This window comes from Pipistrellus kuhlii, unplaced genomic scaffold (genome assembly GCF_014108245.1).
Source record: "Pipistrellus kuhlii isolate mPipKuh1 unplaced genomic scaffold, mPipKuh1.p scaffold_m20_p_1, whole genome shotgun sequence".
Classification (NCBI taxonomy): domain Eukaryota; kingdom Metazoa; phylum Chordata; class Mammalia; order Chiroptera; family Vespertilionidae; genus Pipistrellus; species Pipistrellus kuhlii.
Genome location: NW_023425404.1, coordinates 137,326,285 through 137,339,411, shown reverse-complemented (window position 1 = coordinate 137,339,411; position 13,127 = coordinate 137,326,285). Strand labels below are relative to the sequence as shown.

Here is a 13,127-nt window from a genome sequence, read left to right as displayed (position 1 = left end):
AATTAGTCCTTCACCCTGTTTCAGCGTAGTTAGTAATTGGATTCATTCTTCTGCTGTGCCCTGATGTCTGGTCAGCTACTGTATCAGCTTCCTGTGGCTGCTGTAACAAATCACCACAAACTGAGTAGATTAAAACAACAAATTTATCCTCTCACAGTTCTGGAAGCTGAAAGTCCAAAATTAGTTTCACTGAACGTAAATCAAGGTGGCAGCAGGGCTCCCTCCAGAGGTTCTACTGCTTCACTCCAGTCTCTGCCCACAGTCACTAGGGATCCAGGCCTCTTGGGGTCTGCTTGCGGCTTTGTGGCCTCAGGACTGCTGCTTCAGCTCAGGCAGCGTCTCCCTGATAGAAGCAGGAAAGGGCAAAGAATAGAAAATTCGTGTCTGTTTTCTAAGAAGCTTTCCGGAAGTCCTGTCTTATGACTAGGCTTACATTTTGTTGGCCAGACTAGATCACATGGCCTCCCGTATCATTAAGGAGGCCAGGGATGTTTTTAGCTGGTACATTACACCTCCACTAGCAGGATTCTGTTGGTGTTAAGGCAAAGAGAGAATGGCTATGGAGTAGGCAGCTTGCAGCCTGTCCTAATAGGCAATGAGAAGAGTTTACATTCCCACCTACAACTAGAAGGCTCTTGTGTTTATGATCACATTAATCTTAGTTCATTCTCCAACATATATTGAGCAAACCTATTCAGTTCCAGGCATATTGATAAGCACTGGGGTGTTGTTTACATTGATACTTACTGTGTGGTAGACACTTGTTAACTACTTTCATACATGTTATTTACATCATCTCTAATCTGCTATATTTTCTGCTCCTGGAGAAATCAACTCCATTTTCTATAGATGAGGCAACTGAGGATCCATGAGAATGGTTAATAATATCATTTTCCAGATTTAGAGATAAAATTTTAGAGCTTACAGTGGTATAGCTAATACATGGTAGAGCTTAATCACACCCTTGTTTTCTGGTTCTAAGTTTAGTGCTAAATTATGCTTTGAATTGAATACACATACACACCCGTAATCCCCATCCACACCTTGCAAAGCTGTGAGAAAGTATCACCTTTAGCCAGGTAATGCTGGGTTTGGGTCTTATTTCTGCCAGGTATGGTTCTGTTATATGATAGACAAATTATTGCATATTTGTGCTTCAGTGCTGTCGTTTGTAGAGCAGGGATAATGTCATCTGCCTTGCAGGGTTTTTGTGAGGATGAAATGAGATATAGGCCTATACCGCACCTATTCAGTAAATAGCAACTTTATAGTTGTTATTATGGTTGCGTTCATATTATAGGTCAAAATTGACCTTTTCTGTTCTGGAGTAAGTGTGGTAATACTGAAAGAAATCACTTAGTTCTTAGGACTTTTCAAGTATTCATAATATTCCTCTGTGTGCCATAAATATGTTTTTCTACTAATTTCTTGATCTTTTTGCCAATTGTGATTAGTTTCTGCAGTTTGACAACAGATAGGAGTAACTCATTTTCCCTCCTGTAATTGCTATAATAAATTACCACAAATCTGATGCTTTAGCAACAGACTTATCTTACAGTTCTGTAGGTCAGACGTGTGACAAAGGTCTTAGGGCTAAAATCAGGTGTTAGCAGGTTGGCATTCCTTTCTAGAGGCTCTGGGGGAATCTGTTAATTGCCCTTTTCAGTCATTACAGAGGCCGCCTGTGTCCCTTGGCTCATGGCCCCCAACCCCATCTTCAAAGCCAATCATGTAATTATCTCTCTCTGCCCTGCTTCTATCGTTACATCTTCCTGGCTCCTTCTACCCCTCTTCTACCTTTTTAAAGACACTTGTGATTACATTGGGCACATTTAGATAAAAAGAGATCCTCCCCATTCCCAAGGTCCACTGATTAGCAGACCTTTAATTCCCCTTTACCATAGTTGTAACCTAACTTAGTCACAAATTTTGAGGATTAGGATGTGCACATCTTCGGTGCACTACCCTGTTTCCCCAAAAATAAGACAGTGTCTTATATTAATTTTTGCTCCCAAAGATGCACTGGGTCTTATTTTCAGGGGATGTCTTATTTTTCCACGAAGAAGAATACGGTACACATTTATTGTTAAATGAAAATAAAGGAAATTTATTACCTGTATATGTTACAGTAGTACGGTAGTTGTCAACACAAACCAGACAAACTGTGAATCCTACAGTATCGAGAATTTACTCATTTATTCAATGACAATCATGTCATCATCTTCTGGAACATCATCATAACAATCCAATTTCTGAATTTCCTGGTGAATTTCTTGTGACTCCATTTCTTTCAGAATCAATGGACCAAATCTCTCATGTTTAGCCTAGGGGGGCCTTATTTTCGGGGGATGCCTTGTATTTCACTCAGAAGGAAACCTGTAAATAGGTCTTATTTTTGGAGGATGTCTTATTTTTGGGGAAACACGGCATTATTCTGCCCACCACATCTCCATTCTCTCCAAAATACTGAACTCAGTTTTAGCTTCAAAAAAATAAAAATAAATCTAAGGATGCTGTGGATACCTTTTTATACACTTGAAGTCCGTTGATGTTGTAGTAGGAGAAAATAGGTTCACCTGGGTTTTCTTGGCTTAGTGCTGCAGGCTGTGAGGATGCAAGGGAGCGAAGGGGAAATAGTGAAGATCCTGGCCCTGGAGGCCCTCAGAGGCCCTCGGGTAAACCCCTAGGGAGAGTTGCCTAGCAGCTACATAGTTCTAGGGATGTCTTATTTTATATTTTTTTCTTACCTTTTCTCTTATCCATGACTTACTCTTTTATGTTTGCAAAGTTAAAACATTTGTAGGAAGCTGTGGATTTTCTTAATATTTGTAATGATACACAGTAGTTCTCCCTCTACTCCCTCTCACCCCCCATATGATCTCCAGTAAATGCCTAAAACTGTGGGTAGTAACGAACCCTATACTATATTTTTTCCTATGCATATAGACCCATGATGAAGTTTATGGATTCTCTTTGGCATATCCAAATTGCCATATCACTCTTGTGCTTTGGGACCATTTTTACCAGTAAATAAAATAAGGGTTATTTGATACAAGCCCTGCAATACTATGACTCAGTCTGATAACTGAGACAGGCGGGCAGTGTATATACTCAGTGTGGATATGATTCGTGTCTAGGGTTGGACTGCGCAAGATTTCAGCAGTCTACTCAGAATACAGCACACTTTAAAATGTACATATTGGCCTGGCTGGAGTGACTCAGTGGTTGAGCATCGACCTATGAACCAGGAAATCATAGTTTGATTCCTGGTCAGGGCACATGCCTGGATTGCGGGTTCGATCCCCAGTGTGGAGCCGCGGGAAGCAACCAATTGATGATGCTCCCTCATCTTTGATGTTTCTATCTCTACTTCCCTGTTCTACCCTTTCTGGAATCAATAAAAACATATTTTAAAGTAAATAAATAAAATGTACAAATTGTTTATTTCTGGAATTTTTCATTTAATATTTTTGAGCTGCAATTGACTGCAGGTAACGGAAAGTGCAGAAAGTGAAAATGTAATAAGGGCGACTGCTGTATTTGAGTAATTAAATTCTTTGAAGGAGATACTCTAAAAATCAAAGCATTAGTAATATATACGATTGAATAATTTTTCTAATTTGTTGCTTGAGTTCGTTATTTTAATTCAGTTTATTACTTGAACTCGTTTTTCCACTTCAGTAATTCTTGCTGGTGTCTGAAATATGTTATATGAACCAGTTTTCCTAAGTGAAAAGCTTAGTCTTTCTAGTCATTCATCCATTTGTCCAATCAGCCAGTATTACCGTGTGCTAGGCTTAGGCTCTCTTGCTTGGCTCTGGGGACATGTTGGTAAGTTCGACATGGTCCCTTCCTTCATGGAGTTCAGTCTAATAGGGCTGTAGCATACAGTTAACAAAGTGAGTATGACTGAAAATCAAACTTGCAACATTTTCCTTTGTCTTTCTTATGATTATGTCATTACATTATTTTAAAATACTTCAAAATAATGTAGTGACATAAATTTGAAATGTAACTGATTGCTATTTACAATATAAATTAATGTTTCTTGCTTATTTGAAATAATTTAGAGGTTAGGTTGCTTTCTGAAATGAATTTTTAAGCAGATATCATTTTTTAAGCTTTTCTCAATATTTAATGAAGTCAAAGATTTCTTTTTTGTAAATTCTTATGTACAATGTTACTTACGATGTTTCTAGTAAAGGAAGGCCTAACACTGATTTTCATGTTTGCTTTTTTAGGAATGTTTTAAAGGAAGTTGGGCTACTCACAAGTTACTACATAAGAAAGCAAGTAAGTGAAATCATATAATACATCTCTAGACTGTATGTCTTAGAAGTGGCTTTTGTGGGAAAGATAAGAATTCTTCCAGTTCTGAAAGTGTATGTTTGAATATTCAGAAAGTGCATATTTGAATATTCTAAGAGTGTAATTAAAAAGCTAGAATTTGAACATATTGTTTATTCTTTATGGTGCGTAATCATGTAAAAAGTGTGGTTGAGTAATATATTTGTTGACATTGTTGTATGACATGTGACATGAAAACATGAATGGTTGCTGGGATAAGCTTGAGCGATACCTGAGAAGGTCTGCTCTTTGGCACCGTCTTTCCTTTGCTAGAAATGCTTGCTTATTGTGGGCTGGGACACATGAGCTGTCAGGCTTTATTTAGCCTGATCTCTTGTTTTTGTTTAGTTTGAATTTTGATGGCTTTTCTACTCAAAAGTCAATTACTTCAGGTTTTTTGGTCATGTTATGTTATTACTTCCACTCTAATGTTTAATTTGCTCTTTCGATGTTACTTTGTGAGACACCATGAAGTGAAACTGTTGGCTGCTGTTTTAGCTATTGCTGTCACCCGCCACGATGTGTCTCTGATTGAAATGGCCTTTCCTGCTCTGGCCATTCATCTTATAATTCATGTCATTAGTGTGGCTGGCTTAAGACAGACAACCCATCACAATTACCTGAAAATTGGCAGGGCGTTTCTGTTCTTATGCATTGCAATCCTGATAGATGAACGCTTGTCATACAGACAGCACATGGTACTCTGTATAATATAAGGGTTTTGTTTCAGCTTACTGACCTTAGTATTTTTTTTTATTATTTATCTCCTTGTGTTTTTTTTAAGGAATTTGTTCATTTAATAAAGTTTGATAGATTGTTTTATATCAACAGTTTAAAAAAGTATTTTCTGTGCTTGTGCAAAGTGAAGTCCACATTTAATGGAAATGCTGGACTATTGGGGGAGGAAATGTGGTTGGAGAGGAAAGCTCATTGTGATAATTGAGTTTCTCAAAGCATAAAAGGCAGAATTTGTTACCTCAAATCAAATATAGAAATTGATTTTAAGTAATGCCATTTAGTTTTATTCACTCATAGATAAAATGCTGTATTTCTAATTGTTTGGTATTTTAGAGCTTTTTAAGCCAGTTATTAATATTTTATAAGCAGGAGGTTAAAGCATAGGTGAGTGAAGGGTTGAGGTGAAGCAGTATGTTAGTAAAACAGCTTAGAATGAATCTCCACCCCAACCTTTTGTTAACTAACTGAAATGTGCCTCTTTCTTCAATACTGGATTTCCAAGGGTGAGTTATTTCATTAAAACCTGTACTACAAGAGAATTAAACTACTGATGGTTCCCAAGTGAAAGTAAATTAATTATTAACTGTATTGAACTGAGGCCATTTGGGTTTTACTTGTACCGTGGTGTTTAGTGTGATGTCCTCTTGGATCTTTTGAGGTAATTTTCTTCAGTGGGTGAGTCTAATATTCTTGACCCCTTTGAACTGTGTTGGACAGAGACAACCCTCAGCTGACTAGCCCTGAATCTTTCCCCTAATAAATTGATCCCGATTACACCATTGAGGATGACAGTCCTAGAAGAGAGAATGTCTGGGGAAGGGTCCTCGCTGGAACTAAGATTACTGGAAAAGGAATTAGGGGGAAAGAATATTAGTTAGGAAGGAACAGGGCATCATAAAACATAGCAACTTATTCCAAGAAATAATAGTGAGATAAGATATCAAGTAGTCTATTTCATGAGATGACATGCTTAGGCCTTTTTCCTTTTTTTTTTTTTTTTTTTTTTTAAGGTGTAGTGTGCACTGATTTCTAATTAAGGATGCTTGATTTATATGTTTGCCCATGTGGGATATTTCTGTAATTTGCTTTTAATGTCTTTGGTTTTGGCATTAGAGTAATTTTATTTCTAATACAATGCAAAGTGTCTCCTCCTCATTTGTTTTCTGGAAAAGATTATACAAATTGGTGTTATTTCTTCCTTAAATGTTTAGTAGAATTCACCAGTGAAATCATACGGACCTTTCTTGATTGCAGAAGCTAATCAGATCTTAGGAAAATTTCAAGTATGAATTAAATAAATGATTCAAGGACAGGACTTTTTAAAAATGTATATTTTTTACGATGTATTTTTATTGATTTCAGAGAGCCAGGGAGAGGGAGAGAGAGATAGGAACATCAGTGATGAGAGACAATCATTGATCTGCCTCCTTTACGCCCCCTTCTGGGGATCAAGCCCACAACCAGGCATGTGCCCTTGACTAGAATCGAATCCGGGACCCTACAGTTTGCATGCTGGCGCTCTATCCACCGAGCAAACCAGCTAGAGCCAGGACTTATTTTTGTGATAGTAAGGACCAGTTAGATTACAAAGGCATCAAAGGCACACAGTGCTGAAGCTTAGGTGCCTATTTCCTGCCAGAATGGAGATAGTAGCGTTTTACGTCTTAATACTCTATTATCCTATATTCTTTTTAAGTATCACTGATTTATTCATTGTGCTTGTCTCCCATTTCTTAAAGAGGTGGAAGCATTTGATAGATGTCTTTTGAGTAGCCAAAAAAAATGCTGTAAAAATTCCTTTAAAAAACAATAACAAACCAAATCTCAATAATCACTCCTCTACCCTCAAAACTAGAGTTCTTGATTTTTGGATTGCAGAGTGAAGATTTTATGTAATGTTTCAGAATTGATTCTACCAAAGCTTTGTGAGCATACATTACTTTGAGCTCACCTTCAAAATGCTGAAATTTTGTCTGTTGTGAGGATTAAGCAAACAAATCCATGTAAAATACTGAGCATGCGTACAGTGCACATAGTAAGTGCTCCACAGCTACTTAATAGTCATTTCTCGAGGGACTGAGTCAGACTTGTGATCAGATGATCCTGTCTTATGCAAAGCTTAGGTATATTGTTGTGTCAGCTGACCAGAGGAGGCAGCCTGCACAGAACCTTTTAAAGACTAAAGCCTGGATAGGATGTATCCCCAGATGTGTGTGTGTGAGACTGTCCTGTGCTTTCACAGCTTTTTGAAAAACATCAGTTAATTTGCAATTTTGTTACCAACCCCAAGTCCAATTCAGCTGAATTAGGTGTCCATTACATGTCTAACACTTAGGGCTCAGCTCAAATTGATCCTAAAATGTAAATGAACTGACTATTGAAGTGTACATTTTCCTAATAAGTTATTCGAAAAGAACTTGCCAAATTTCAATCTCATCTAGGAATCTTTGGATGTATGTATTATTTGTTTGAGGTCTGCTTTTAATTCTCTTTTGAAAATAGATTGTGGAAAACTTGAAATGCTGATCAGCTGGAAGCTTTGAAAGGTTTTATCTTTCTTTTTTCTTGCTCTCTCCGCAGGAGTTTGTTAAAACAAAATCTGCATCTTGTTATTCTGCCCTTTGTTTCAGGTGAAAATTGTTCTCATTCCAGACAAAAGTACTTGATTCTTCTCATAGCTGAAGCAGGCATCAGTGGACCTGCATCTCTAAGTAATTTTCTGTAATGTTTGACCCTGAGGCAATGAATGCAGTCCAGTTTTGTCCTAGGGTGAGAGACAGTTTTCCTATTGACATTAACATTCACAGTGGCTTTCTTCAATTCCTTAGGGAGAAAGATACTAAAAATTCAGTAGCACAGGAGAGCTTTTCTTTTGTTTTTCCATTTTTTAAGAAAAATATATTTTATTGATTTTTTACAGAGAGGAAGAGAGAGAGATAGAGAGTTAGAAACATCAATGAGAGAGAGTAATCGATCAGCTGCCTCTTGCACACCCCCCACTGGGGATATGCCCACAATCAAGGTACATGCCCTTGACCGGAATCGAACCCGGGACCCTTCAGTCCCCAAGTCGACGCTCTATCCATTGAGCCAAACCGGTTTCGGCTGTTTTTCCATTCTTATTCTTTTGTATTTCTGTACTTTATATGTAATATTATCATTGTATTATCTTCCAGAGTAATGCAAATGGATTGGCTACTGGAAACCTCCCCTTACCTCAGTTTCCTCATCTGTAAAATGAGGAAATTTGACTGGATTGTCTTTTTGTTGTTTTTGTTGACTTCAGTCACCATGCTGTACATTCCATCTCTAGAACATATTTCTTATAAGTAGAATTTTTTTTTTTTTTTTTTTTTTTTTTTTTTTTTTTTTTTATTGTTATGCTCTCATTTGTACAAGGTACCTAGAATGGTCAGATTCATAGAAACAAAGGTGGTGCCACAGGCTGGGAGAGAAAGAGGAAGTTAGTGTTTAGCAGTTACAGAGTTTCATTTTGGGATGATGGCAAAGTTTGGAACTGTCTTAACAGAGAAATGGGTTTTTGCTTCAACTCTCCCCTGTCACAGATTTGATTTTATTTTATTTTATTTTTTATGATTTTAATTTAATTAATTTATTTATTTTTACATATTTTATTGATTTTTCCCCCTCCCTCCCTCCCACACATCCCCTCCCTCCCCAGAGCTTTATGTCCATTGGTTGTACTTATATGCATGTATACAAGTCCTTCAGTTGATCTATTATCTCCCCCAGTTCCTCCTCCCCTCCCTGCTGAAATTTGACAATCTGCTTGTTGCTTTACTGTCTCTGTATCTATCTTTTGGTTCATCAGTTTATAATGATCTTTATTATCCACAAATGAGTGAGGTCATGTGGTGTTTCTCTTTCATTGATTGGCTTATTTCACTCAGCATGATGTTCTCCAATTCCATCCAGGTTGCTGCAAATGATGAGAATTCCTTCTTTTTTGTGGCAGCATAGTATTCCATTGTGTAGATGTACCATAGTTTTTGGATCCAATCATCTGCTGACGGGCACTAGGCTGTTTCCAAATTCTGGCTATTGTAGATTGTGCTGCTATGAACATAGGGGTGCATATATCCTTTCTGATTGGTGTTTCTATTGTAGTTTCTTGGGATATATTCCTAGGAGTGGGATTACTGGATCAAATGGGAGTTCCATTTTCAGTTTTTTGAGGAAATTCCACACTGTTCTCCACAGTGGTTGCACCAGTCTGCATTCCCACCAGCAGTGCACGAGGGTTCCTTTTTCTCCGCAACCTCGCCAACACTTGTCGTTTGTTGATTTGTTGATGTTGGCCATTCTGACAGGTGTGAGATGGTACCGCATTGTTGTTTTGATTTGCATCTCTCGGATAATTAGTGACTTTGAGCATGTTTTCATGTGCCTTTTGGCCTTCCTTCTGTCTTCTTTTGAAAATATTCTATTTAGATCCATTGCCCATTTCTTAATTGGATCATTCACCTTTCTTTTATTTAGTTGTATCAGCTGTCGGTAGATGTTGGAGATTAAACCTTTATCAGTGGTGTTATTAGCAAATATGTTCTCCCACACCGTGGGCTTTCTTGTTGTTTTGTTGATGGTTTCTTTTGCTGTAAAAAAGCTTTTTATTTTGATGTAGTCCAATTTGTTTATTTTCTCTTTAGCTTCCATTGCCCTAGGGGCAGTATCAGTGAAGAAGTTCTTTTGGCATACGTCTGAGATTTTGCTGCCTGTGGATGCTTCTAGTATTTTTATGGTTTCCCGTCTGATGTTTAAGTCCTGCATCCATTTTGAGTTTATTTTTGTGTATGGTGTAAGTTGGTGATCTAGTTTCATTCTTTTGCATGTGTCTGCCCAATTTTCCCAACACCATTTATTGAAGAAACTGTCTTGACTCCATTGTATATTCATGCCTCCTTTGTCAAATATTAATTGAGCATAGTGATTTGGGTTGATATCTGGGTTCTCAATTCTATTCCATTGATCTATATGTCTGTTCTTGTGCCAGTACCAGGCTGTTTTGAAAACAGTGGCTTTGTAATACAGTTTGAAGTCTGGTATTGAGATCCCTCCTACTTTACCCTTCTTTCTCAGGATTTCTGTGGCTATTTTATTGTTCCAAATGAACTTTTGGAGAGTTCTTTCTAGGTCAGTGAAATATGCCGTTGGTATTTTAATGGGGAGTGCATTGAACCTATAGATTGCTTTAGGAAGTATGGACATTTTGATGATGTTGATTCTACCAATCCATGAACATGGTACATTCTTCCATCTCCTTACATCTTCCTCTATCTCTTTTTTCAGTGTCGCGTAGTTTTCTGCATATAGGTCCTTTACTTCCTTAGTTAAATTTATTCCTAGGTATCTTAATTTCTTTGGTGCGATGGTAAATGGAATTGCTTTTTTAGTCTCAGTTTCTGTAGTTTCACTGTTGGTGTATAGAAATGCCATGGATTTCTTGGCATTAATTTTGTATCCTGCTACATTGCCAAATTCATTTATTAAGTCAATTAGTTTTTTAATGGAGTCTTTTGGGTTTTTTATGTACAATATCATGTCATCTGCAAATAAGGATAACTTTACTTCTTCTTTTCCAATTTGGATGCCTTTTATTTCCTCCTCTTGTCTAATTGCAATGGCTAGTACTTCCAGTACTATGTCAAACAGGAGTGGCGAGAGTGGGCATCCCTGTCTTGTTCCTGTTCTTAGAGGGAATGGTTTTAGTTTTTGCCCATTGAGTATAATGTTGGCCGTGGGTTTATCATATATGGCTTTTATTATTTTGAGGTATGATCCTTGTACTCCCACCTTGTTAAGAGTTTTTATCAGGAAAGGGTGTTGGATTTTATCAAATGCTTTTTCTGCATCAATAGAATTTTGTATCTTTTGACCACCTTCATCCATTTACCATTCCTCGCTAGCTTAATATGGTATGATTTCATTTTTTCTTCCCCATTTTGTACTTTAAATATATTTAAATGTAAAGGGGGAGTTTTATTTTTCTCATATACTTCTCTACAATTGCCTAAAGCCTGACTTTCAAAACTTGTGATAGCATGGCAGTAATCAGGAAAAGATGAGTTGCCTTGGGAGGGATATAGGTTGACACTGGAGGGATTTAATTCCTGCTATTCAAGGTCTATTTAGTGTTTGTTTGTATGTTTGTTTGTTTTTTGTGCTGTGTGTGTGTGTGTGTGTGTGTGTGTTTTTACTTTGTTTTGTTTTGTTTTTCATTGTAGATGGAGGTACAGTTTGCTGATGTGAGATACCATAGAGCAGTGTTTTTCAACCTTTTTTGGGCAAAGGCACACTTGTTTCATGAAAAAAATCACGAGGCACACCACCATTAGAAAATGTTAAAAAATTTAACTCTGTGCCTATATTGACTATATATAAAGTAATTCTCTTGAATAGGAATCAAATAAACACAAAGAAAGTATTTTATAATTACTTTATTATGAAATATTAAGTAAACAAAATAGTGAAAAATTATAAAATTCTTGTCTTGTCTGCACCTACGGCACACCAGGCAACATAGTGTGCCGCGGAACAACGGTTGAAAAACGCTGCCATAGAGAGTCTGGTCTGTTATGTATGAAAAGGAGTCTTAGGTACATTTCACTAAATGCAACATTATGTATTAATAACTGTAACCTGGTAAATGGTATGTGTGTGTGTGTGTGTGTGTGTGTGTGTGTAATTCTTAAATTTTTCTACTGAGGTTTCAGTGATTTTTTTACTGATTTTTCTCTCCCCTCATCTGTACCTTAAAAAAAAAATTTCAGAGAGGAAGGAAGAGAGATAGAAACATCAATGATGAGAGAGAATTATTGATTGGCTGCCTCCTGCATGTCCCACACTAGGGATCGAGCCCACAACCTGGGCATGTGCCCTTGACTGGAATCGAACCTGTGTCCTTTCAGTCCGCAGGCCAACACTCTATCCACTGATCCAAACCAGCTAGGGCTATCTTTACCTTTTTCTAATTTCTTCAGTTACCCCTGAACTGAGAAAAGGCAAATGATGCTCATAAATTTTTCAAAGCAATTTGAAATACTGCCTTGGCTCAGACTTTATATGTACTTCAAAACGGGCTTCCTATAAATTGATCTTGTAGAGATTTAGCATTTGCTTGAGGACAGGAGTTCTAGTATGAGCTGTTCCTAGTCAATAATGTATAACAACTTACAATATGGTTAGCTTGGGCTTTTTCTCACAAGACACTCAGATCTTTGAGGTATCATAGGGTTGTAAACATAGCAAGAAAACATTAGCTCTGGTGAGATATGCTAAGGCAGGAGTTTGTTGGGTTTTTGTACCTGTACTCTTTGGTGTGGTGTTCACACAAGTTACAGTTAAAGAATGCTGCTACTCAGTAGTTTGACCACTGAAGCATTTCTTCCTCTGTCCTTTCTCTCATCCATCTATCATTTAGAAGATGAAAAGGCAAAGCGGGAATTGTCTTCCTGGAGTCTAGAAGGTGATATTAATACTGACCCATGGGCAGGTTATCGATACACGGGTAAACTCCGACCACATTATCCACTGGTGAGTAAATAAGGTAATACACATTTAACGTTCTTAAAACCAATTTGTCGTTTACTAAAAATTTGTATTTCAATTATGAATTATATAATAAGGATTAAGTTCACATTCTAGCTCTTTATGGGACATTATTTAGAAGTTAATAGGGATAACTGGCAATTCTGGAAGAAGAAAAAATTTTTAGATGTAAGGATTAAAACTTCTTTAATCCTAAAAAAGGAAATAGTAGAATAGATATTTTCTGGCTGGCTTGGTGGTAGTGTATATTGCTTACCTTTCTAAAATTGTTTAATGTGATATATTTCTACCTTAAGTTTGATAGGGCTTTTCTGCCACTCCCACTCCTTCCTACGTTCTTGTCAGATGGGCTTCAGCATGTTAACATAGGAATCCATTTAATTTTAAATCAATTTACCATCCACAAATATTTGCATTTTTTTACTGATTTAAAAAAAAAATAAAAAATACAGCTTTAAAAAATTTGGGCATATATC

At 37.1% G+C, this 13,127-nt stretch overlaps 1 protein-coding gene across 4 annotated transcripts in view; it reads left to right on the top strand.

Moving 5' to 3' along the window:
* The window catches only part of METAP1 (methionyl aminopeptidase 1), a 66,048-nt gene that overhangs the window by 27,854 nt on the left and 25,067 nt on the right, over positions 1-13,127 (top strand). For 3 of the 4 annotated variants that reach the window (XM_036410921.2, XM_036410930.2, XM_045570594.1), the window contains 2 exons: positions 4,242-4,293; positions 12,524-12,636. In XM_036410921.2, coding sequence (XP_036266814.1) covers positions 4,242-4,293; positions 12,524-12,636 — 165 coding nt within the window. The remainder of the gene's footprint in view (positions 1-4,241; positions 4,294-12,523; positions 12,637-13,127) is intronic. The other variant, XM_045570598.1, reaches the window with a different exon arrangement.